Source organism: Halichoerus grypus, chromosome 1 (assembly GCF_964656455.1).
Source record: "Halichoerus grypus chromosome 1, mHalGry1.hap1.1, whole genome shotgun sequence".
In the NCBI taxonomy this organism is placed as follows: Eukaryota; Metazoa; Chordata; class Mammalia; order Carnivora; family Phocidae; genus Halichoerus; species Halichoerus grypus.
The window spans coordinates 73,368,401-73,391,390 of NC_135712.1; the positions used below are offsets into that span (position 1 = coordinate 73,368,401).

The 22,990-nt window shown below is 39.7% G+C and overlaps 1 protein-coding gene across 1 annotated transcript in view; it reads left to right on the forward strand.

The window, feature by feature from the left end:
- ATP13A5 (ATPase 13A5) overlaps window positions 1-22,990 on the forward strand; it is a 111,525-nt gene that overhangs the window by 72,547 nt on the left and 15,988 nt on the right. The window contains exons 22-27 of the mRNA XM_036077502.2: window positions 181-223; window positions 2,112-2,221; window positions 5,607-5,703; window positions 8,338-8,410; window positions 16,828-17,002; window positions 19,949-20,151. Of these exons, the coding sequence (XP_035933395.2) occupies window positions 181-223; window positions 2,112-2,221; window positions 5,607-5,703; window positions 8,338-8,410; window positions 16,828-17,002; window positions 19,949-20,151 (701 nt within the window). The remainder of the gene's footprint in view (window positions 1-180; window positions 224-2,111; window positions 2,222-5,606; window positions 5,704-8,337; window positions 8,411-16,827; window positions 17,003-19,948; window positions 20,152-22,990) is intronic.

Consider the following 22,990-nt stretch of genomic DNA (forward strand, 5'->3'; position numbering starts at 1 on the left):
TTCCTCCAGGAATATATCTCTCCAAGTCATTTTCCATCAGCCTGATTCCACGTGTGTTCAAAACACACACACACACACACACACACACACACACACACACACTGCATGTGAGTTGCTTGTGATGAAAATTATCCAAGTGAGGCATTAAGGCATTAATTTTTCTCATGGTTTCCCTTACAGTTACTATGTGGCCATGTGTGGAGATGGGGCTAATGACTGTGGGGTGAGTAGAAATGACTTCAACCAACGGAGGTGGTTCCCTGCTGTCCCTTTTGAGGACCCCACGGTTCCCCGGGGTCTGTCTCTTCACCCCTCTGCCAACAATCACTTCATCAATTTGCTGTTTACATTCCCCACACCCGAGTGTTGGCTGAATGCTGAGAGGTGTAAAGCCAGATGAGCCACTTCCGCTGTTTTCTGACAACTCCTAGGATAAAAAGGACAAGGAGACTACTTAGACTCCTGTAGTTCAGACCCAGAAGGGACTTTACAAGATGAGCTGGTTTAAATCTCTCATGTTATCAAATAAAAGTGGAAATCAGGGAGGTGAATTCTTTTTTCTTTTTCTTTTCTTTTCTTTTCTTTTTCTTTTTATTTATTTATTTATTTTGCCTGAAGTCACACAACTTGGTAAAGGCTTAGTGAAAAAAAAACATTTGAAATGGATGATTTAAAGTTTTGAATTATGTATAAACTGCATTTTTTTCCTGCTAAACTTCTGCAGGGTTAGTTTCTAAAAGTTGGCTTTAACCCCAAATTCTTACCATCAGTGAAATCATAGACCAAATTATTTGGCTATTACAAACTGTAACAAGCCTAAATTAATGATTCTCAGCAGATTACTTCCCATACAGGGTAGAAGGCAGCACATGTTTTAGATTCTGAGTTTTGAAGATACGTTGAAACAGTAGCCTACCTTGAAGATTTGTGTACATAAGAAAATATTTTCAGTACAAAACTGAAGAAAATTGCTTTGTATTTCCAAAGCCTATTAGATACTTAAGATCTAGGTAGTTGTTTTACTTTCTTTTTACATATTTTCTTCAAAGTTCTGTGAAAAACTGTGCTCACACTTAAAGATCTATTATAAATTTTTCTACCTTACGCTTCATGAGAAGCCAGTTGTTAGTCTGCTCTTCAAAACCTAAAATGAGTACCCATTCCCATAGTTACGTAGAATTTAGAACAAAAGAACTAATAAGTGTTAAAAAGGACATAGTCTCTGCCTCCCTAAAATTCATTATCTGGTTGGGGAAAGAATCTTGCATAATATTAACCCAAACATAAAGTAGATGGTCTTAAAATATGTAATAGAGAAACAAAATACTAAGGAAGAAAAGAGGAAAAAGCAAATATTCTAATACTTATCGAACAGGAATTTCATGGTAACAAGATACTTTGCAGTACTACAGAACCACAGAAGTACAAAATCCCATTTTATGCTCATACAATTCTTGTAGGATTAAGAACTTGCTGGTCTGTTAATTAGCCACTGTCTGCTCTGTGCACTCTCTGGGCTGCTTCCAGTCTTGATGAGAATGAATCAGCCTTTATTTTAGTGAGGCAACACATGGTCTGGAATGATCTATGATGTGTATGATCTGGTCCCTGTCTCCAGTGAAGATGCTTTACGCCCCGTACTTCATCCCAGCAGTTAGCTGGTTGGCTAGATCAGGCCACCCAGGAAAAGTGGGGATTAGATATCTTTTCCTTTTGTTCATGAAGATGGCCTGCTGAGTGGTAAGAATTGTGATAGGGGAGGCCCCCCACAAATGTCCACCCAAATGCTGTCACCTTTTTCATAGACTTCTTGAATGAGTGCTTCCATTTTCTTACGACATCTACATCCCCACAACCAATGCACACACACAAGAACACACCCACCACTCTTCTACCTCAGGATCATTGTTTATCTGCTGCCTCCTTAGTTAATGACTTCTTGGATTAGGAGAGGGAGGGTACTCCAGGTGGAGGGACAGCATAAGCACAGACCTGGGGCTGGAAGGCTACAGTGTTATAAACTCGACAATGTGAAGAATAGCCTCATGGTGTTTGAAGAGTTAGAGCCTGGCCCGAGGAGTCCTGGGTGTAACATGGATTTATCATTGTAGGCTTTGAAGATGGCTCACGCGGGCATTTCGCTGTCAGAGCAGGAGGCGTCTGTGGCCTCCCATTTCACCTCAAAAACCGCCAACATCGAGTGCGTGCCTCAGCTCATAAAGTAAGCCACCTCTTCCCTTTCCACCCTCATGACCGATGAGATCATTATCTGACTTTGGACAGAACTCAACCATAATTTAAAGCGATAAATTTCACAACAGAGGTATGGGTAAAGTGCTACCAGAGCACCAGTGAAGGGGCCATTCGTGCTGCTTGGGAATGCTGGTAAAAGCCACCCAAAAAGTGACTTTTGCTGAGGCTTACAGGATGAAAGGCGAAGTCATGTGGATAGTTGAAAGGTGGAGTTGATATTTAAAAACCAATTGCATATCTTCCTTCTCCTCTCCCTTATTTTGTATGTTGGGTGCATAGTGGAAACTTCCTCACTGGGATTGGGGTGGGTGAGGAAGCACAAAGGGAACACTGCATCAGATAGCTCCCCAAATAGTGTTACCTCTCCAAGATACAAGTCGGCGAATATCCAAAATGATCACATGAAAGACTACATTCGAGGGAAGGGGAAGGAATTAAAGACCTGATTTTCTCAGTACCTCCCTCACCTCGCCTCGATTCTCATTGCTGATTTTGTCTCTACTCATATTTGAAATGTACCTAAGAACAAAACATTAGGTTTTATATTTTGTTCACAAATCTTATTCACCTGTAGCTTCCTATAATGCTGCTGGGTAACTTCAGTCTATCTTCATGGCCAGTGGTCTGAAAGACATCACCAAAACTTGAGATTTATTCAAAAAGGATGATCATGAAGTTCTCCAGCATGTCCCTTGGTGCATCTGTGCATCTGAATGGGCAATTACTAGCAGGAATCACTCACCTAAAGGTGCCAGTCTTGAAATTCCATGTCCGTGTCTGGTTGTATAGCAGCGAGACAGCTTGACACATCTCCCTGATCCCGGGGTGCATGTACCTGTGTCCTTCCACACCCTAAACATCAGCACCTCCCCTGCCTCTAGAGCAGCTCCTTTTCCTAATTCCCGTGTTCTCTGGTCCTCCGAGCCCTGAGAACCTCAGAGCGCTTTGAACTCTTTCCCTTCTTTGCCCATAGCCAAGCAGGCATTGTGTTTTCCTGATCTGTCTTTCGAAGACTCTCTCCAAGCCCTTTCCTTACTCTCTCTACTATCTTAACTTTGGTTCATATCAAGGTAACTACAAAATGAGAGTGCCCAGGACCCTCTCCCTAGATCATGGTTTCTATCATCAACGCAACTCATGGAACTTCTTAAATATTGTGCTTGGAAATGTGATGGATGAAGGATGAGACAAATCTTTGCCCTGGAGGATTCACATCCCAGTAAAGGTCCAGATAGATAGAAATATAGTCACAAAATGGAGAATCTTCTGCCTGATAACTGAGAAGTGCTCAACAAATTAGTTTTAATACATTAATGCCCAAACAATATGGTAATTGTTCTAGCAGTTCAGGTTGATGACTTAAGCCAGGAAGGAAGATTTCAGCAGGGGAGTTGGAACTTGAAGGATGGACAGGATGTATGTAAATAGGAAGGAGGTGGGAGAATATTCCAGGTGGGGGAAGTGGAGAGCCATGTTTAGAAATGGGGTTTTAACTGGAGAGTGCAGGAGCCCAATAGCCCAGTTGGTAGGAAGCTTTTCAGGTGGGAGTTATGGAGGGTAAGCTGGAGCACCAGGTGTGGAGGAAGTTTAAACTCTTGGACAGTTACACAAAGTGCCTACTTGATACAACCAAAAGGCAGTGGCATTTGAACTTCAGATGTTTTGTCTCACACATGTGACCTAATGCATTTGTGAATGCAGTGTAGTGTTTTAAGATCCAAGTCATGATGTAAAATTTCTCTAGTGGCAGATGGCTTAGTAAGACTTCAGGTTAGAAGCTCTTGACTTTTATATTTCATAGATTCATAAAAATTAGATATGGTTCAGCTCTTTTAGGCTCATTTTACCCTTGCTATCCTTGATGCATGCTTATTCCTGGGAAAACATACTCCAGAGGGGCATTGAGGTACAGTTTTAGATGCATAGATCCACAGGTTCTCGTTTGTATCCTTTGAAACATGATTGACTTGTTGCTCTAGTTGAAGCCCTTCAGGACAAGGACTGTACCTCATTCATTTCTATATTATCGTGCCCAGTACTAAGCTGGATACATCAGAACATTCAATGAATGGTTGTGGAATGCATAACTAAATGAGTTAGCTTCTTAAAATTTATCATCATTAGGAATAGCGGTAATTTTGGAGGCCCGTGCAAACCTCCTTTATACTTTCCTCAGAATGGCTTTTTGCACTTGCCTTTGAATTTGGGTGCTTTCATTTTTCTGGAAAGGCACACACAAAAGGATAAAAAAGATGAAACCACAAAGTTTATGTGAGAAATCAGTCCAGGCTTCACATGCTGGCCCCTCCTCAGCTTGAGTGCTGCTCCAGTCTCTGTGTTGAAAACAAATGGCAGTGCCTCACGGCCTGGTGGAAAACATCTGGCCAACGCATCCTGGCCCATCTCTCCCAAACCTGTTCATCATGCCTGAGGGAAAGCGGTTACTAGTTTGGCTTTTAAGGTTTTCCTTCTCGGGTACCCCATCCACTGACAAAGTGCTTGAGCAGCACAGATGTCCGTGCCACCGGGGGAGGACGTGGGCTGCCTCCCATGCGAATTCACTTCTGCCTTGACAAGAGAGGCTGCAGGAGGGGGTGTTTGCCAGGTTTCTCCACTCATCCATAGTGAGCTCCTGCTCCGCACTGTCTTCTTTGCCTGTCATCACCCCTCGCCTGAACCAAGCCTCAGTTAAGGGAATAACAGCTCAAACAGCATTTTTTAAAAGGGGGAATACTGACTTTTTAACCTGCAGTTTTTACTGTGGTCTTTATGTCTTTTGAACTCCACCCCAGCTCAGATTATTACCATGGGTTCTTCCTGGAGCATTGAAACTAACAAAACCACATTCATCTCACATACTGGAGTCACATGCATGCTTCCTAACATGCGAGAACACCTGTCCTTTAGCTTGAAGTCTCTGCGGGACTCCAAAACGTACACGGTTCAGTTCTCAGAAGCAACTGTTGTTAGGATGTAACGACTCACAGTCAAGTCAAAGCTCGACATTTTGCACCTTATCATGATGTCTTGTGTTTATAATATCCATGTTAATCTTTTTAATTCACTGAAAATAAAGACTGTGCCTGATTCATTTATATCCTCCACGACTCTAAGCAGAATGCTGGTACTTCATCAGCCCTAAATAAAAGTGCGGTATGAGTCAGTGAGTGAGGTCATGATTAAAGCAGAGAATGAATGAGCAAATTTCGCTTCAATAAATAATTGAGAGGATGAATCATTGATTAAGTGAAGGTATATGAACAAGCTATTAAACTGAACTCCGTTTGAAATATAAAAGAGACTTGGAAATGTATATCATCCATAACCAGTTATTTTTATTTTTTCTCAAACAGAGAAGGCCGAGCTGCTCTGGTTTCATCCTTTGGGGTATTTAAATACTTGACCATGTATGGCATAATCCAGTTTATTGGTACATCACTGCTCTATTGGGTATGAACCTAAATAATTTCTTCCCAGTTTTAGTTGCATTTACATTCTTGGTTTATTCTTTGGGGTGTGGCTCTTACACAGGATTTAATGTTTTATAAATAAATGACATTTCTCAAAATAGATGTCTGCAAACTTGGGAACTTGGCATAACTGCACATGACACATGGAGCTAGAAATAAGTAGCTAGGGATCAGTTTTCTAGGAGTGTTGTTTTTTTTCTAGATAACCTGAGATACTTGACCTCTTCAAGAGTCTATTTCTTTACTTGGAGTATGAAGAGAGCTTCAGAACAGCCTAAATATAACTCAGCAGGAAATGCATCAGTCTCCAGCTATGGAATATTTTTGACAAAAGACTAAGAGGAGGTAAAAAGAAACAGAAGTTTTTGAATTTGACCTTGAAGCACTCAAAAACTAGAAGAATTCCCATATTGGAACTTTACTGCTGAAACTGCCCAGAACTTACACACTTAGACATGTCTTTAGTAAAGGATTAGCATTTAAAAAATTTTTTTTAAAGATTTTTATTTATTTATTTGACAGAGAGAGAGAGAGCAGCAGAGGAAGAGGGAGAAGCAGACGCCCTGCTGAGCAGGGAGCCCGATGTGGGACTGGATCCCAGAACCCCGGGAATATTGACCTGAGCCAAAGGCAGACACTTAACTGACTGAGCCACCCAGGCGCCCCTTATTTAAAAATTTTAAAAAAAGGACTTTTGAAATTAAATGATAAAAATAATCATTTTAAAATTAAGTATATAGAAGAAATATGTATAACTTGAAAGTAATCTTCATTATTTCAGTCATAACTTGCTCTACAGTGAGATGATCCAACAGGCTCAGGGAACACTTGAGGGAGGCAATTATTATACTGTTTTTCTGAGACATTTGAGAGATGAACGAGAGGACCACAGAACTCTAGCATCTGGTGGGCTGTTGCGGGCAAGAATCTCGCACAGAGGGCTAAGCGGCAACCAGGCAGATAGAAACAGGAACTGCGTTGGGAGTCAGAAAACCTAGATTCAAGTTCTGCCTCTATCACTAAGAACACCTTAGATCTTGCCCTTGGCCAAGCCCTTATGTGCCTCTGGGATGTCAGCCTGGCAGATTTCCCAAGTTCTCCATAGTTCTAGGAAAGTTGCTTCTAGAACAAAACTAAAGCTGCCTTGGAAAATTTCTCCCTGTTCCATCTCCTCTGCATATGTATAATTGTACCATTCTGAGGGGAAAAGAAAGGAAAGGGTATGAGAAAGAAATGTAAAGAAGACAGAGAGAGAGTTGGAGGGTGAGAACCTTGGGGAACCATTTATGGAGGATGAGGAACAATTTATGTCTTCTCAAAACTATGAAAGACTTCTCAGTTCCAAAGTCTTCACGCATAGAGTTGTGTTCACATAGAGATAGGCCACTCTGTAGCCATTCACTCTGATGGTCTAGACCTGAATAAGAGTGTCCCCCAAAGACCTTTATTTTTTTTAAAGATTTTACTTATTTATTTGAGAGAGAGAGAGCAAGCATGAGCAGGGTGAGGGACAGAGGGAGAAGCATACTCTCCACTGAGCAGGGAGCCCAACGTGGGGCTCGATCCTGGGACTCCGGGGTCATGACCTGAACCGAAGGCAGACACTTAAGCAACTGAGCCACCCAGGTACCCGCCCCCACACACAGCAAAGACCTTTAATCAAAAACTTCAGGGCCTTGGGTTCATACTCTAAAAATCTAGAACTATTTATCATTTGCTTAAAGGTGGTCTCTAATGGTTCCGATCGTAACTTAGTGTTCAGCCAGCAGCTATGAAGCAGAGAAACAGAGCTGCCTGCAACAGGTATTGCCAGGCAAGTTTCTGGAGGTAACAAGTTGACTTTTATATATGACTCCATAAATGTGAACTTCAAACAAGTTCTGGGTCTACACAAACCTTAGGAAGTCAAGCGTACCAGACTGAAGTCTGCAATGGGATTACTTGGGGTAGAGGTACTTGTTCAGTTTGTGAAAGTGAATGGACCCCAAGAGAACGATATTGTGAACTCAGCCTCTGGATAAGGATGGAGAGTAATACCTGTTGAATGATTTGTGGCTTGGATTTCAAAATTTTATGCTTGACATTCCCAGTGGGTATCTCATTTCGAGAATTCAGCTGTCCAGGCTGAGAGTGTAGCTGCCAGATTACTGTGGCCAATAAAGAGGGTGTTTCCCAACTGACTGACTCTCATTGCTAATATGGAATTAAGTTAAACACTGGGAAAATTGTGATCTGGTTTCATTCTCTCCAGTGAGATGCTAAAAATCATAGGTAAATTACTTTCTTTTTAAAGAGGAAAGAAAAATAACTATTGCTTCCTGATTACTTTCATGATAACAATGCTACAATGGCAGAAGCAACTCTTCTATTTACTTTTCAAGGTTTATTTATTTATTTTTAGAGAGAGAGAGACAGAAAGAGAGCATGGGGAGGGAGAAGCAGAGGGCGAGGGAGAGAGAGAATCTCAAGCGGACTCTGCCCTGAGTGCAGAGCCCGAGGTGGGGCTTGATCCCATGACCCTGAGATCATGACCTGAGCCGAAACCAAGAGTTGGATGCTCAACTGACTGAGCCACCCAGGCGTCCCCTTATATTTGCCTTTATTTCCTTTTCAGCAACTACAGCTCTTTGGGAATTACCAGTATCTCATGCAAGATGTAGCCATTACCTTGATGGTCTGTTTAACAAGTAAGTGTTTTAGCAAAGTAAACAGAATTATTTGTATTTATCCATTACACTCTAGAAATACTCACACAAATCAAAGCTTCTGTGAAAGATGCACCTCTATTACTAAAACCACATTACCTGTGACTTTTTTGAAAGAGGGGTTGGAGTAAGTTGAGGCTTGAAGTCCTCAGATTTGGCACTAAAATATCCTGATAGCAAATAGGTCTTAGCCTCATAAAATGATCAGTGTATTCTGAGTTCTTCACAGGTGTGTGTCTTGTACATAGAAAAATGTATAGGAAATCCAGAAAGGGAAATCTTTAAAACCCAAAGGTCACTTTCTATTATTTAGCTATTCTTCACATTGACATGAAACCAGATTTTTGCTAGGTATTTGACATGTGAGAACAGATGCTAGCATTTAATTCCAGGAATTCTCTCAAAAGCAAGGTGTGGCTCACAGCAGCTATTGCTCATTTCCTTCCTTTGAGATGACACTGATAAAGTATTTCCTATCAAAGAACTCAGGGCTTCATACTAACTCTTAATAAGTGAGAAAGGTGACTGCCTCAACAGAGAGCAAAGAAAAAGAATGACATAGTCATCTCTTTTTCCTTGTTCAACAATGGAAGTGTTATGAAAACTAACAGATAAAACATCAGGCAATGCAGGATATTAATAACCTTGAGAATTTCATGTAACATCTTAAAACATGAAACTGATATTGAAGTCGTTTATTATATCAACCCAATGACAGAAGTTACCAGCATCAGAGATGTAGGTAACATCAGTTTCAATTCTTCGGGCTGAAATGTATATTTGTAATCCATTAACATATTTTTCTGTGTGTTATTAATAGTCACATGACTAGAACATATTGAATCAAAGATCTTGCTTTTGCAATGTTGGATATTTTTAAGCAATTTGTATGATTTACTTGTGAACATGGTTGATGATGCTAAAAAAAGAAAAAAAAAAAACACCAGGAAGTTCCAGGAGCTAAGTTAGCAGGAAGTAGCATGAAGGTGAAAGCCATGGCCATTTTCTCCCATTCCCTATCTCTGCAAACTTTGGCAAACTATTTATGAAATAATTTCCTGATATGAAATGTCCTCAGGGGGTTGAGCGGATCAGATAAAACAATGCACGTGAAGTGTGCAGCGGTGTGTCACCCATTGTAAGCACTCATCACAAGATGAATGCTATCACCTTGAGCCTATTCTCTTTTGCTTCCTTCGAAATGACTGGCTAACTCAGTGAGCCCTTGAACAGAATTAGACTGCGTACAAGTAGATAGTTTGATTAGAAATCCAAAAATATGGGCGGTGTGTTTGGGATATTTTTTTAAAAGATTTTATTTATTTATTTATTTATTTATTTATTTATTTATTTATTTGAGAGAGAGAGAGAGAGAGAGAGAAAGAGAGAGAGAAAGACAGAAAGAGACCGGGGTGGGGAGGGGCAGAGGTAGAGGAAAAGGGAGAATCTCAAGCAGACTCCACACTGAGTACGGAGCCTGATGGGGGGCTCAGTCTCACAACGCTGAGATGAAATCAAGAGTTGGATGCTTAACTGACTGAGCCATCCAGGCGTCTCAGTGTTTTTTTAACCTCTGCCTTCAAACACTATTGTTTTTCCATCACTGCAAACTCAGTCATCCCGCGGGCAGATCATTTCCTGGTCAGTATCAGGTATTAAAATGATCTCATCTTTAGACATTTAAACTAATATTTCATCTTTTCATCCAGTTCAGACTTTTTCTTCCTCTAGATCAAGCCTGACCTTGGAGCAGTGGGAGAGAAGGTCATGGTCTCTACTTTCCTTGTGTTGCCTACTCTCCACTCTTGCTTCAGGGAATTTGGAAGCAACAAGAGCAAATGATTTTTTACTTATGCAGGGGTATTGTAGTTCTGTCCTGTCAAGTGCCCTCTAGCATGGCAGGCATCTAAAATTCATGTTCACAAGTAAATCATACAAATTGCTTAAAAATATCCAATATTGCAAAAGCAATATCATTGATTCAAATTGGCATGGGACTCACTGGTGAGTTTTTGGGCTCTTCAGAAATTCCTGTGAATTACTCTGGACTAAACTACTCCCTGACATGGGTGGTGCTCTCTTCCTCTCACTCCTCAGGATTCCTCTCAGCAACTGCCTTCTAGTGAAGCCTTTTTCAACTGCTCGGCCCTCTAATCCCAGCAGACTGCCCACTGGTCAGATTCTTTCCAAAACAACTCTAGCCTGGCTAATTTCCATAGTTTCTACCTGACCTACCAGATAGTAGATGTAGCCTGCTGTCACTGCTGCCCTCTGTCTTTTCCCTCTGATATTGCAACCGGAATGAGCAAGCCAATCCCCACCTCCCAAAATACTTCAGGTATCTCCTGGAGCGGTTCTTATGACCTCCCCTCATTTTGGATTGGAGTGATGCTGGGAAGAAAACCACAGTTCTCGCTGCTCTTAGTAATTCCCTTTAAAGACTCTCTTAATAATTTCTATAATTTTATATATTCTGCACATAGGTAATTTCTTGGGGCTGGGGCATGCTTATAGTTGAAGGACCAATATGGATCCTTCTGAGTGGGTACAATGGAGATATGGCAGTCATCTCTCTTTTAATTCAGGTGGCATTTGCCATTCATGGTCCTCAAGTATAAGGCTCAGCAAGAAAAGGCCCAGACAAAGGAAAAGCCTTTCCTACTATATGTTAGGCACATAGGTGTCTGGGGCCTAAACAGGCTGATCGCTGAAGTTTACAGTTTAGTGGGGGATTCACATACATGAATGAAGGAAATGCAAGTCAAAAGTAGTGGGTGCCAGAAAACAATAGGTACTTTGGGAGTTCAGAGAAAGGAGAGATTATAAAATCTTGTGGGAATAAGACATATATATATAGATAGATAAGCAAGTACATAAATTAATTAAATACATGATGATGTTGTCTTTGTCCCACACTAATTCAGGCTTGAGGTCAAAAGCTGTAATCTGGGAACCTGGAAAGGCAGGCACCTTGGTAAGAGTGAGAGAGAAAACAGCAGGTGCTTTGGGAAGTTCAGAGAAAGGAGAGATCATTTCTGAAAATCTGTGGTTAGGAAAGAGATAGCAATGGAGAAAGGAGAGAAATACTAAGGATTGCTTCATGGAAGAAGTAACATTTGCATCAAAATAGAAAAGATGGACGGATTTCAAAAATCTTTTCCTAAGAGAAGGGTACTTGAAGTAGAATGAAGCAGCATGAGCAAGAGAGAGTTGGGGCATGAGTTTTTCAATTCGACCACACTGTAGGGTATGTGAAAAGAAGCAGGAGATAAAATTTGAAAAGGTGAGTCGGGTCAGATCACAGAACTTGACTTCCAGGCTGAGAACTGTGAATATTCATCTGTGCATGTTAGTAGTCATTGACAATCGGACGATCAATGTAAAACCACTTTCATCAAGGCGCCTGCCTTTCCAGGTTCTCAGATTAGGGCTTTTGACCTCAAGTCTGAATTAGTATGGGACAAAGACAACACCATCATGTATTTAAGTAATTTATGTACTTGTTTATCTGTATATACCCTGTCTTGTTCCCACAAGATTTTAAGGCAACACAAAGGCAGTTAATAAGACAAGATATAATATGTTAAAGGGAAATCAAGGAGAAAAGTAAAATGAAGTCAGGAAAGTCAATTAAGAAAATGGATGTCTTAAAGCCCAATTTGACCCTAAAAGGTACAGAGGCCATTTTAAAAGGAATTTGTTCTAGCTGCATCTCTACTCTTTTTAACAAAACCCACTCAAATTAGATCAAGAAAAAAGAAGTAGGGGGATGTTTAAGAATATAATTCTCAAAAGAAAAAATTTGAGAATAGAAACTCAGAAGCACCAGGGGCCAGAGCAGGGCTAGAGCACTAAAGAGTGGAAAACAAAGGCCACCTTTTTTATTTCCAAGAGGCCATCTTATCTCTTTCTTCTTCTTCCTATTCTTACTATTTTTATGTGACTTCTACTCATTCACCTTGCAAATGACGCTAAATGGTGACTTTACTATTGAACTTCCATAACCTTTCTGTTGGTCTTTGCACAGCTAATTAGCTTAGCCTCTCAGTGTCTCCTTTGCAAATATTTTGGAGAGAAAATTCATTGACCTAACTTGGGTAAAATGTCCACTTCTAAGTCAGTTATTTCTGTAAATAAAGATGAGGTCATGTAATTTAGCTCTATTTAGGCCAACCACTTCAGCATATGGAAGGAGGCAGTGTCCAGAGAAGAAGACTGTAGGAGGAAACCCATCCATTATATAAATGCCTCTCTTACATAAATTCCATCAGTGCTTCAAAGACTCCTCACCTTTTCTGGGTCTTGGTCCCTTTGGAGAATCTCATGGATGATATAGATCTTTTCACCTTAAAAATCTCATGAGGCACATTTAAAATTTTGCGTGTAGTTTAGGTGTGTTCTGGAGCCTCTGGAAATTTGATGTACAAGACTTGAAATGTCCTTTATAAAAAGCAAGCCAACTATTTAGGAAAAGCATGCCTACATTATATCCAAATTATGCTGAACAATTAAAAAGTATATTTGAAAATAAAAATTTGTAACTGCTAAGTCCTCCTACATAGCAGGCCCTGTACCAGGTCCAGTGAGGAACAGATAGTGGGATGAGACAGGGTCTCTTCCCTCAGGGAGCTCACGGTCTGCTGAGTGCATGTATAAATGACTGGATTTAATGCAAGACATCCTCACTACATAGCAGCAAAATGAGTAATGGGCTGTGGAAACTCAGAGGAGGGAATGCTTAATTCTGAATGAAATATAACACTTCACAAGCTTACATTCCTCTGCATGTAGTATGATAGCATATATCATCACCATTTTAAGGAAACCTGGACAATTCGGAAAGGTTCTGGCTGCTGAGAAATAACAAGCTTACATTTTAGGGCTCCTCATTTTATCCTTTTTAATTCATGAAATCTACACTACTGCAATGTGCGTAGAACAGAGAACAGGGGGCTTTACAATTAGACAGACTTAAGTTTATATTACCACCCTGTTGTTCACAAACTGTGGGTCTTTAAACAAGGAACCCTACTTCTCTGAACCTCAGTTTCTTCACCTGTAAAATAGATATGAAATACCTGTTTTGCATTGCTTTTTAAAAAATATTTATTTATTTATTTTTATTTTGAGAGAGAATGAGCAGGGGATAGGGTCAGAGAGAGGGGGAGAGAGAGAGAGAGAATCCCAAACAGGCTCTATGCCCATCATGGAGCCCGAGGCAGGTCTCAATCTCACAACTCTGAGATAAATGACCTGAGTGGAAATCCAGAGTTGGATGCTTAACCAACTGAGCCACCCAGGTGCCCCTTGCATTACTTTTTTTTTTTTTTTTAAAGATTTTATTTATTTATTTGAGAGAGAGAGAATGAGAGACAGAGAGCATGAGAGGGGTTAGGGTCAGAGGGAGAAGCAGACCCCCTGCCGAGCAGGGAGCCCGATGCGGGACTCGATCCAGGGACTCCAGGATCATGACCCGAGCCGAAGGCAGTCGCTTAACCAACTGAGCCACCCAGGCGCCCCCCTTGCATTACTTTTTAAAGAAATAATGTTTGTAAGACACTTTGCAGAGGCTCTGGAACATAGTAGGGGCCCTAAAATGCTAGTCATTTTTTTATAGTCAGATATTCAGATTCTCTATCAGAAAGCATTAGAATTTCTAATATGGAAAGATTTAAAATATTTGTTATGTAAGGACTCTGCATCAATTAGCTATTGCCACTATAATACTGTATATCAAGCCTCTCCCCCAGATTCTGTGGCTTACAATATCTACTCTTGCTCTGTAGATAGACTGTCATTCAGCTAATCTAGGTCAGCTGAAACTGGTTGGCTTTAGGATGTAGATCAGTTGGTCTTGGTCCAGGCTATAGGTTTCATTCAGGTCTGCTCCACATTTTTCACTCTGGAGCCAGGCTGGAATGACAGACTTGGGCATGCTCTCATTGTGATCACAGAGAGTGAACCTGGCTATGCAAGCAGACCTGAAACCTCAGCTAACATTGCTTTGGCCTGAGAAAACTCACACAATGAAACCAAAATTAAAGGGTGGTAAAGTGCACTCTACCACAATGAGGCCAATAATTCAACCCAGTATAGTCTCTGGGTAAAAAAAATCAGAAACTCAGTGAGCAGCTGAGAAAGAGAGGACTGGAGAGGTAGAGCCAAATGCACAGAGATACAATTGCACCTCTCTCCATCACCCACAGCCTCTTCATGTGCTCTGTAGCCATCTTCTTCCTTGAGTATAAGAACGTGAAAAGAACTCCAAGCTCGGCAGCCTCTGCCTTCTGTGGCCAGAGCACAGTCTCTTTGCATTGACAAGAGGTCACACTGTGTGCCCCTTCCTTGCATGCCATGCAATGACTTCTCACACTAACTACCCAGAGTGAGGCCAAACTTCACAAGTTAAGGGCATAGCTTCCTTAAGACTGTCCTTACTTCAGAACTCAGCCATAAGTTTGGGGGTCCCACTCACACTTCTGACCAGCCGGCTGCAAACTTGGGGATTCTCATTCTCCCCTCAGGTTCAGTAATTCATATCAACAACTCGCAGAATTCAGTGAAGTGCTATACATACGATTACAGTTTTATTAGAGTAAAGGGATACAAATCAGAACCAGCCAAAGGGAGAGACACACAGGGTGAGGTCTGGTGAAAGGATCCCATGGTGGGAGGATCTCAACACTTCCATTGTCCTCTTCCTGGGGAGTCAGTTTGCTTTACTTTCCTGGCACATCCATGGTGACAATATGCAGAGTATTGCCAAACAGTATTCACCTGAACTTTGGTGTCTTGTCTAGAGTTCTTATTGGGTTTTCCTTACGTAGACACGATTGGCTGAATCACTGGCCATGAAGTTGATCTCAATCTCTAGTTTTTTTGCAGCATGGCCAGCTCCATCCTGAGTCATCACTTTATCACCAACTTTCTTTGGGCCCACCATCTGTCATCTTGTTTGCATAAACCATCAGGGCTACCATGAATAAAAAGACACTTCTATCAACTCAAGAAATCCCAACAATTTAGAGAATACATCCCAGGAACTAGGAATAAAAGTCGGCCAAATTCTTTATTACATAACCCATCTGTGTTTTTCCATCAGAGTTCAAGCTTTTCAGGGCAGATGAGATGTCCTCCTCATCTCTGAATACCCCATGGCCTATAGCCTAGCATCCTCCTAGGGAAACATTGGTTAAATTGGTAAAGGTAAAGCCTTAGATAGTTATAGAGCTTTAGAGTAAATGAGTTGGAAGAGCCTTTGGAGACCACTTAGACATTCTTACCCATTCACTTTATACATGAGAAAATGAAGTACCAGAGAGTTCACGTGATTAGCCAAGAACCCACTGAGCAAACTGAAGACCTACTTTAGAGTGTTATCATCTCAAACTGGACACCTGCTCCTACTGCCTTGCCCCTACATGCATGAACACAAACCTAAGCATATGCACCCTACTTTCTTCCTTACTTCAAAGAAACCAGTGATCAGCTATAAAAGAGGAAAAGGCAATAGCTATAAAGACAAGAAACTGAAACCTGACTATAATGTAAACCTTTGAATGTATTGTATCTAATTCCTGACCTTTCCATGCTTCTTTCCTGTGCTGCCCTAAGAAGTAAAGTACATACCATTTTCATCAGCTTGTTAGAATATATGGCTTCTAAGAAGAATGCAGTCATCTTTTTTTGTAGTTGTTCTGTTTAATCTCCACCCATTGCCAATCCTTTAAGTTAAAAAAGAAAAAACAACTCTAGGATCAAAATTATAATACATTTTACCACTCTCATCTGGAAGCGAGATTATTTTATGAGCTATTTTTCCTGACCAGGTGTAATGTGCTCTAGCAGTTCTCCATTTATCACTTATTCAGGATGGAACAGAACACACTTCTAGCATCTATCTGGGTACACTGAAGTACTTAGAGAATGTTGGCTGAATGAATTATAAAATGAGTGCTTTTTAAAAAAAATCCCCAGCATATGAAGATTAGTCTAGCCTAATGTCTCTTACTCTCCTCTTCTTAACTCTCCACCTTCCCACCACCACTGAGAGATCATAGTATTGCTTATCCATGTAGAAGGCCACCTTTCTATTTTATACACCATTCCTGGTCAGTGTGGTTGTGAAGAAAATATTTGCACCATGAAATATGGCAAATGTATAATTAACAGAATTTTTAAACCTATTACTTTTCATTTCTGAAGGTGAAACAAAAGCATGGAAGAGGCAAAGGCTGGTAGCATTGGATATGCACCTAGGCAATGTGCTTACCTAGATGTAAACCCTCATTCGTGTTTGCTGCATCTGAACCCTAATGCAAGTCTTGAGATAATAGGCATCTCAATCTTTTACTGTCAATAATGAAATTGTAAGAGGGGAAAATGCATTTGTTTTTCAGTGAGTTCAACTCATGCCTACCCAAAGCTGGCTCCTTACCGACCAGCAGGACAGCTCCTCTCTCCACCTTTGCTGCTCTCAGTCTTTTTGAACACCTGTTTCACCTGCATTGTGCAAATCTGTGCATTTCTCTATGTGAAGCAGCAGCCCTGGTATTGTGAGGTCTACAGATACAGGTAAAGTTCAGTTTTTTAGTTTTCCTTTCTGAAGGTGATACAGTGAGTACCCAATGTCATTGTACAACTTGATTTCCACACATACCCTAAATTTTTAATTAACAAAAGTTTAGTCTCCACACTGCAAAATACCAATGACAGGATAGAACACAGAACACAGTTAATGGGTGGAGTCCTGGGGTGAGCCACGTGCAGTGGGTGGGAAAAGTCTTCACATTGGTTGTTGATGTGTAGATCCAACTGTTGGTTGACTGAATGAATGTATTAATTCCCTGGTGGTTTGGAGATCATATAGACCAAAGGTTAGCAAACATTTCTTCTGGAGGCCAGATAGTAACTATTTTAGGCTCTGACAATCTCTGTTGCAACTACTCAATGCTACTGTTGAAGTGAAAAGCAGCCATAGACGATACGTATAAAAGTAGGTGTGACCATGTTCCAATAAATTTTATTTACAAAAAGAGGTGTTGAGTTGGATTTGGCCTCTGGACTGTAGTCAGCTGACCCCTGATTTACAAGATAGATTTGCTTAAATTAGTTTGAGTTTTTCAAATGAATGTTAAAATTAAAATGTTAGTGATGGTACCATTTTTTTCTGATTGAATTGAACACTAGACTCAGGGCAAGTCTCTTTACCTCCCTGGGTTTTAACTTCTTCAACTATAAATTAAGGGTAAAATGTTGTGAACTATGCCACAGATATTAAAACTTTATTTTTTCTGACAAATCTTGCCTGACCTCCAAAAGGAAAGGCAGAAAAGGAGCAGCTCTTTTTGAAGTAAGGCTTGTATAAACTCCTTTACACATGCTTCACTGTGATCCTGAAGACAGCAGAGCCCCAGGAATCAGTGAAAGATTAAAAACTATCAAATGATGTCTAAGATTGTCATTTAGATCCTAAATTCAGCAATTCAAATATTACTTGGGGTGAGAATTCATAACCAGATTTTTCTCAAAATCAGATTTTTCTCCTAATTGGAGTACATATACTCAGAGAAGTAAAATTCTGATTGAATCTGGGAGACAAGAAGGTATAACCCAAAGGGTGATGGATAGGTAGTCCTGCCTCTATCACTAACAGCTATGCCTTAACTTTCTTATCTGCAATGTAAGTATAACAGATTAGATACACTTTTATGTTAAACTCTATAATTCAGGCCTTCGGTCTATCTGTCCCCTTTATGCAAAAACACTTTGTGACTACTGACGATTTGTTTCATTAATGTACTCAGCAAATAGTAACTGAACATCTGCCATATGCAAAGCACATCCCAGGACCCTAGGGAACCAAGGATTAAAAGACTTAAGCCTATTTGTTGGGAACAGATTTCATCTATAACCAGTTATAAGAATAAAAGTTTCAAGCTGAACAAGAAAGCTGATAGAAACTAATTTGTGAGTTTGATTATTAAAAAAATGAACATTGCAAATATCAGTCTGGACTGGGAAAACCCATCTCTTAAATATTTTTCTGAGCAAATATTCTGTGGCATTTCTGTGCTAGGTGCTAAGGATTTATAAATGAGTAAAACAATAACAAAATAAAACCAAAAAAGAAATTTCATATTCAAGGAACTCTCATCCCAGAGGCAGAAAATAAAAATATGCAAATGAAAAATTGCAAAACAATGAGCTAAATGCAACACTAGAAGCAAAAGCAGAGGACAGTAGTTACCCTTGCCAGTGAACTAAAGACAAAGACTTTCAGGTAAAGGAGTGGAGAAGGAATAGAGTGCCTGACTCAGATGTGTGCAAACAGTGACATTTGGGGAACAGAAAATATTCCTATATGTTTGGAGTATAAGGAGTATAGGAAGACTGACAAAAGATAAGGGAAGGAAGGTAGATAGAGACCAGAATACAAAGGTCTTCTGAGCTTGTCTTAGAAGTTGGAAATTAATTTATTAGCAAAAGAGAGCCATAGACACTCAGCAGCAGGAGAGGGTCATGTTTGGATCCTCAGGAAGAGAATGGATTAGAGTGGGCAGATTCAAACTCAGGGCCTAAGTTAGGGCTTACCTTAGTCCACAGAAGAGAAAACAACACACACACACACATACACACACACTAATCCATACAGGCACACATGTGCATAACACACCCCACCATGCATGCAGACAGACAGACACACACACACCCACACACGGTTACCCATGGTTCATTCATTCTTAACTGAAAGGAATTCCATAGAAAATTATCATCCAAGCCCTTTCAAGACAGATCACTTGTTCTAAATGGAATGCGAGACAAAGAATAATTTTTCTATTTTTAAAAATTTTATTATGTTATGTTAATCACCATACATTACATCATTACTTTTTGATGTAGTGTTCCATGATTCATTGTTTGTGTATAACACCCAGTGCTCCCTTCAGTACGTGCCCTCTTTAATACCCATCACCAGGCTAACCCATCCCCCCACCCCCTCCCCTCTAGAACCCTCAGTTTGTTTCTCGGAGTCCATAGTCTCTCATGGTTCATCTCCCCCTCCGATTTCCCCCCTTCATTTTACCCTTCCTACTATCTTCTTCTTTTTTTTTTTTAACATATAATGTATTATTTATTTCAGAGGTACAGGTCTGCGATTCATCAGTCTTACACAATTCACAGCGCTCACCATAGCACATAACCTCCCCAGTGTCTATCACCCAGCCACCCCATCCCTCCCACCCCCCCACCACTCCAGCAACCCTCAGTTTGTTTCCTGAGATTAAGAATTCCTCATATCAGTGAGATCATATGATACATAGACAAAGAATAATTTTGACTTGTTTTAAATTTTATTTCTGCTTTGTCATTGCAAGAAGTGAACAAAATATGTCTTGGTAGTTACTGGCTGGAACAATTTGAAAGCTGAGATCCCATGGTAGTTATAAACTTTTTTTTTCCACCACCTAGATAAAAATAGAATAAAAAGTCCCATAAATTCTGGTGATTCTCTTGTAGTAAGTGCTTTCTGGACAACCAAAGTAATTTCTCAATGAATGTGAGTTTGGAGAGAAATGGGACTGGAAATGCAACTCTGATTCCTGGTTCAATTTTAAGTTTTGAGAGTACCACACTGTGGCCCATCACCACCATCAACTGCATCACGGTGGCATTTATCTTTTCTAAGGGAAAGCCATTTCGAAAACCCATCTGCACAAACTGTGAGTATATGAAATTTAATTTTTCTTTTCACATTTTCTTTCCATTTCCCCACCCTTCCAGAGGTGCAGGTCAGTGGTGAAGGGATGGCTGAACTCCAAAATTGAGTACTGACATTTCTATTGGTTGTATAATGCTGTTTTGACTTGATCTCATTCTTCTAAGTTCCCTGTTAAGTTGTCCACCTTTTTCGTTATTTTGTTTAGTTTTCTCTATTTTCTCAGCTTTATCTTGTAATTAAAAATATAATTCTGTTTCAAATTTTTTTTTATGAAATTGAGTATTGAAGGAAAATTTTCATAGGTGGTAGAAACCTGGGCAGAAACCTCCTCATTGGCAGACATTCATTATTAAATGGTCACATGAGTCCCGTCCCATTGTGAGTCATCAAGAATGATTTTAAGCACATACATATATATCAAGGTACTTTGTAAGACCTTCTCTTTTTTTAAACTTATTTATTTTGGAGAGAGTCCACAAGTGGGAGGGAGCACACGAGTGGGAGAGAGGATGGAGGAAGAGGGAGAGAGAGAAACAGACTCCCCGCTGAGCAGGGAGTCCCATATGGGGCTCGATTCCAGGACCCTGGGAACATGACCTGAGCCCAAGGCAGACGCTTAACTGACTGAGCCACCCAGGCACCCATGTAAAAGATCTTCTAATCAATTCAGATACAACTTGACCTCTTTAGTAGCTTTACAATATTGGGCAAGTTACTTTAACCATTCTGTACATTTCTTTAGTCACCAGTGAAGATTAACATATTTTCTTATGATTAGCCATCTCTTCTCTGAATTTCTTATTTACATCTTTTATCCATTCTTTTTTAAATCTTATGTTAATATTGGCATATAGTTTGAGGTAGAGATCAAACTACTTTATCCAACTAGTCACTAGTTTTCCCAGCAGATTTTATTACTTAATATTTCTTTTGATCATTTATTTCTTAACTGAATATAATGCCACCATTAGCATACCTACATATTCATGTATATTTATAGCTTTATTATATACATAATTTATGTGATTTTTTATATTATATTTAAATATTTTATTTTTATTTATTTATTTTAGGGAGAGAGTGTGGAGAGGGGAGGAGGAGCAGAGGGAGAGGGAGAGGGAAGGTGAAAGAATTTCAAGCAGACTCCCTGCTGAGTGCAGAGCTCCTATACGGGCTGGATCCCACAACCCTGAGATCATGAACTGAGCTGAAACCAAGAGTTGACACTTAGCCAACTGAGCCACCCAGGCACACCTATATTATATTTATATATGTTATATACCTACAAATCAATTTTTTATATAATTAGTTAGTTCCTAGACTATCTTTTCTGTCTCATTAATATACCAGTCTCTTCTTGATCTACCACTATACTCTAAAAATTACAGTTTCATTCATTTAGCTATAGTTTTATAATAAGTTTTAATAAGTAAGATTGGTATATCTTCATTACTCTTCATTTTTCAAAAATCTCTTATTTTTTTTGCTTGTTCATCCTTCCAGATAAACTCTAGAACAAAGTGTAAGGCTTTTAAAAAAAAAAATTCCCTTTCCAAATTCTGATACATTGGGAAAAAATTGTTTACACAATTTAGTCTTCACATTTTAAAAACATGCCATCCTTCTCTATTTGTTCATGCTTTTTTTTACATCTTTTAGTAAATATTTATCACTTTCTCCATTATAGATCCTGAACATTTAAGAAACTTATTTAGTTTTTTTAAATATTTTTGTTTATATTGTGAGTGACTTTTTCCCATTATATATATTTTTAATTACCATAATGTATTATTTGTTTCAGGGGTACAGATCTGTGATTCATCAGTCTTAACACAATTCACAGCGCTCACCATAGCACATACCCTCCCCAATGTCTATCACCCAGCCACCCCATCCCTCCCATCCCCCTCCAATCCAGCAACCCTCAGTTTGTTTCCTGAGATTAAGAGTCTCTTATGGTTTGTCTCCCCCTCCAGTTTCGTCTTGTTTCATTTTTCCCTCCCTTCCCCTACAATCCTCTGTCTTATTTCTCAAATTCCTCATATCAGTGAGATCATATGATAATTGTCTTTCTCTGATTGACTTATTTTGCTTAGGATAATACCTTCTAGTTCCATCCACGTCATTGCAAATGGCAATATTTCATTTTTTGATGGCTACATAATATTCCATTGTATATATATACCACGTCTTCTTTATCCATTCATCTGTTGATGGACATCTAGGCACATGAAGAGACATTTCTGCAAAGAAGACATCCAAATGGCCAACAGACACATAAAAAAGTGCTCAACATCACTCGGCATCAGGGAAATACAAATCAAAACCTCAGTGAGACACCACCTCACACCAGTCAGAACGGCTAAAATTAACAAGTCAGGAAATGACAGATGTTGGTGAGGATGTGGAGAAAGGGGAACCTTCCTACACTCTTGGTGGGAATGCAAGCTGGTGCAGCCACTCTGGAAAACAGTATGGAGGTTCCTCAAAAAGTTGAAAATAGAGCTACCCTATGACCCAGCAATTGCACTACTGGGTATTTACCCCAAAGATACAAATGTAGTGACTCATTATATATTTTTTTAACTGTTTATCACTAATACCTGTAAAAGTTACAGTATTGTTTACATTTATTTTCTATCCAGAACTCTTTCTGGACTTTGCTATTACTCCTTGATTCTTGAGTGTTCTAGAAAGATAATTAATATCATCTGCAGGTAATAATGTTTCTTTTTCTTTTCCAATGACAAAATTGCTTATTTATATTTTCTGTCTTAGTGTACAGTCCAGAATTTCCAGGATACTATTAAATAATAGCAGTGGTAGCAAAGAATTCTACT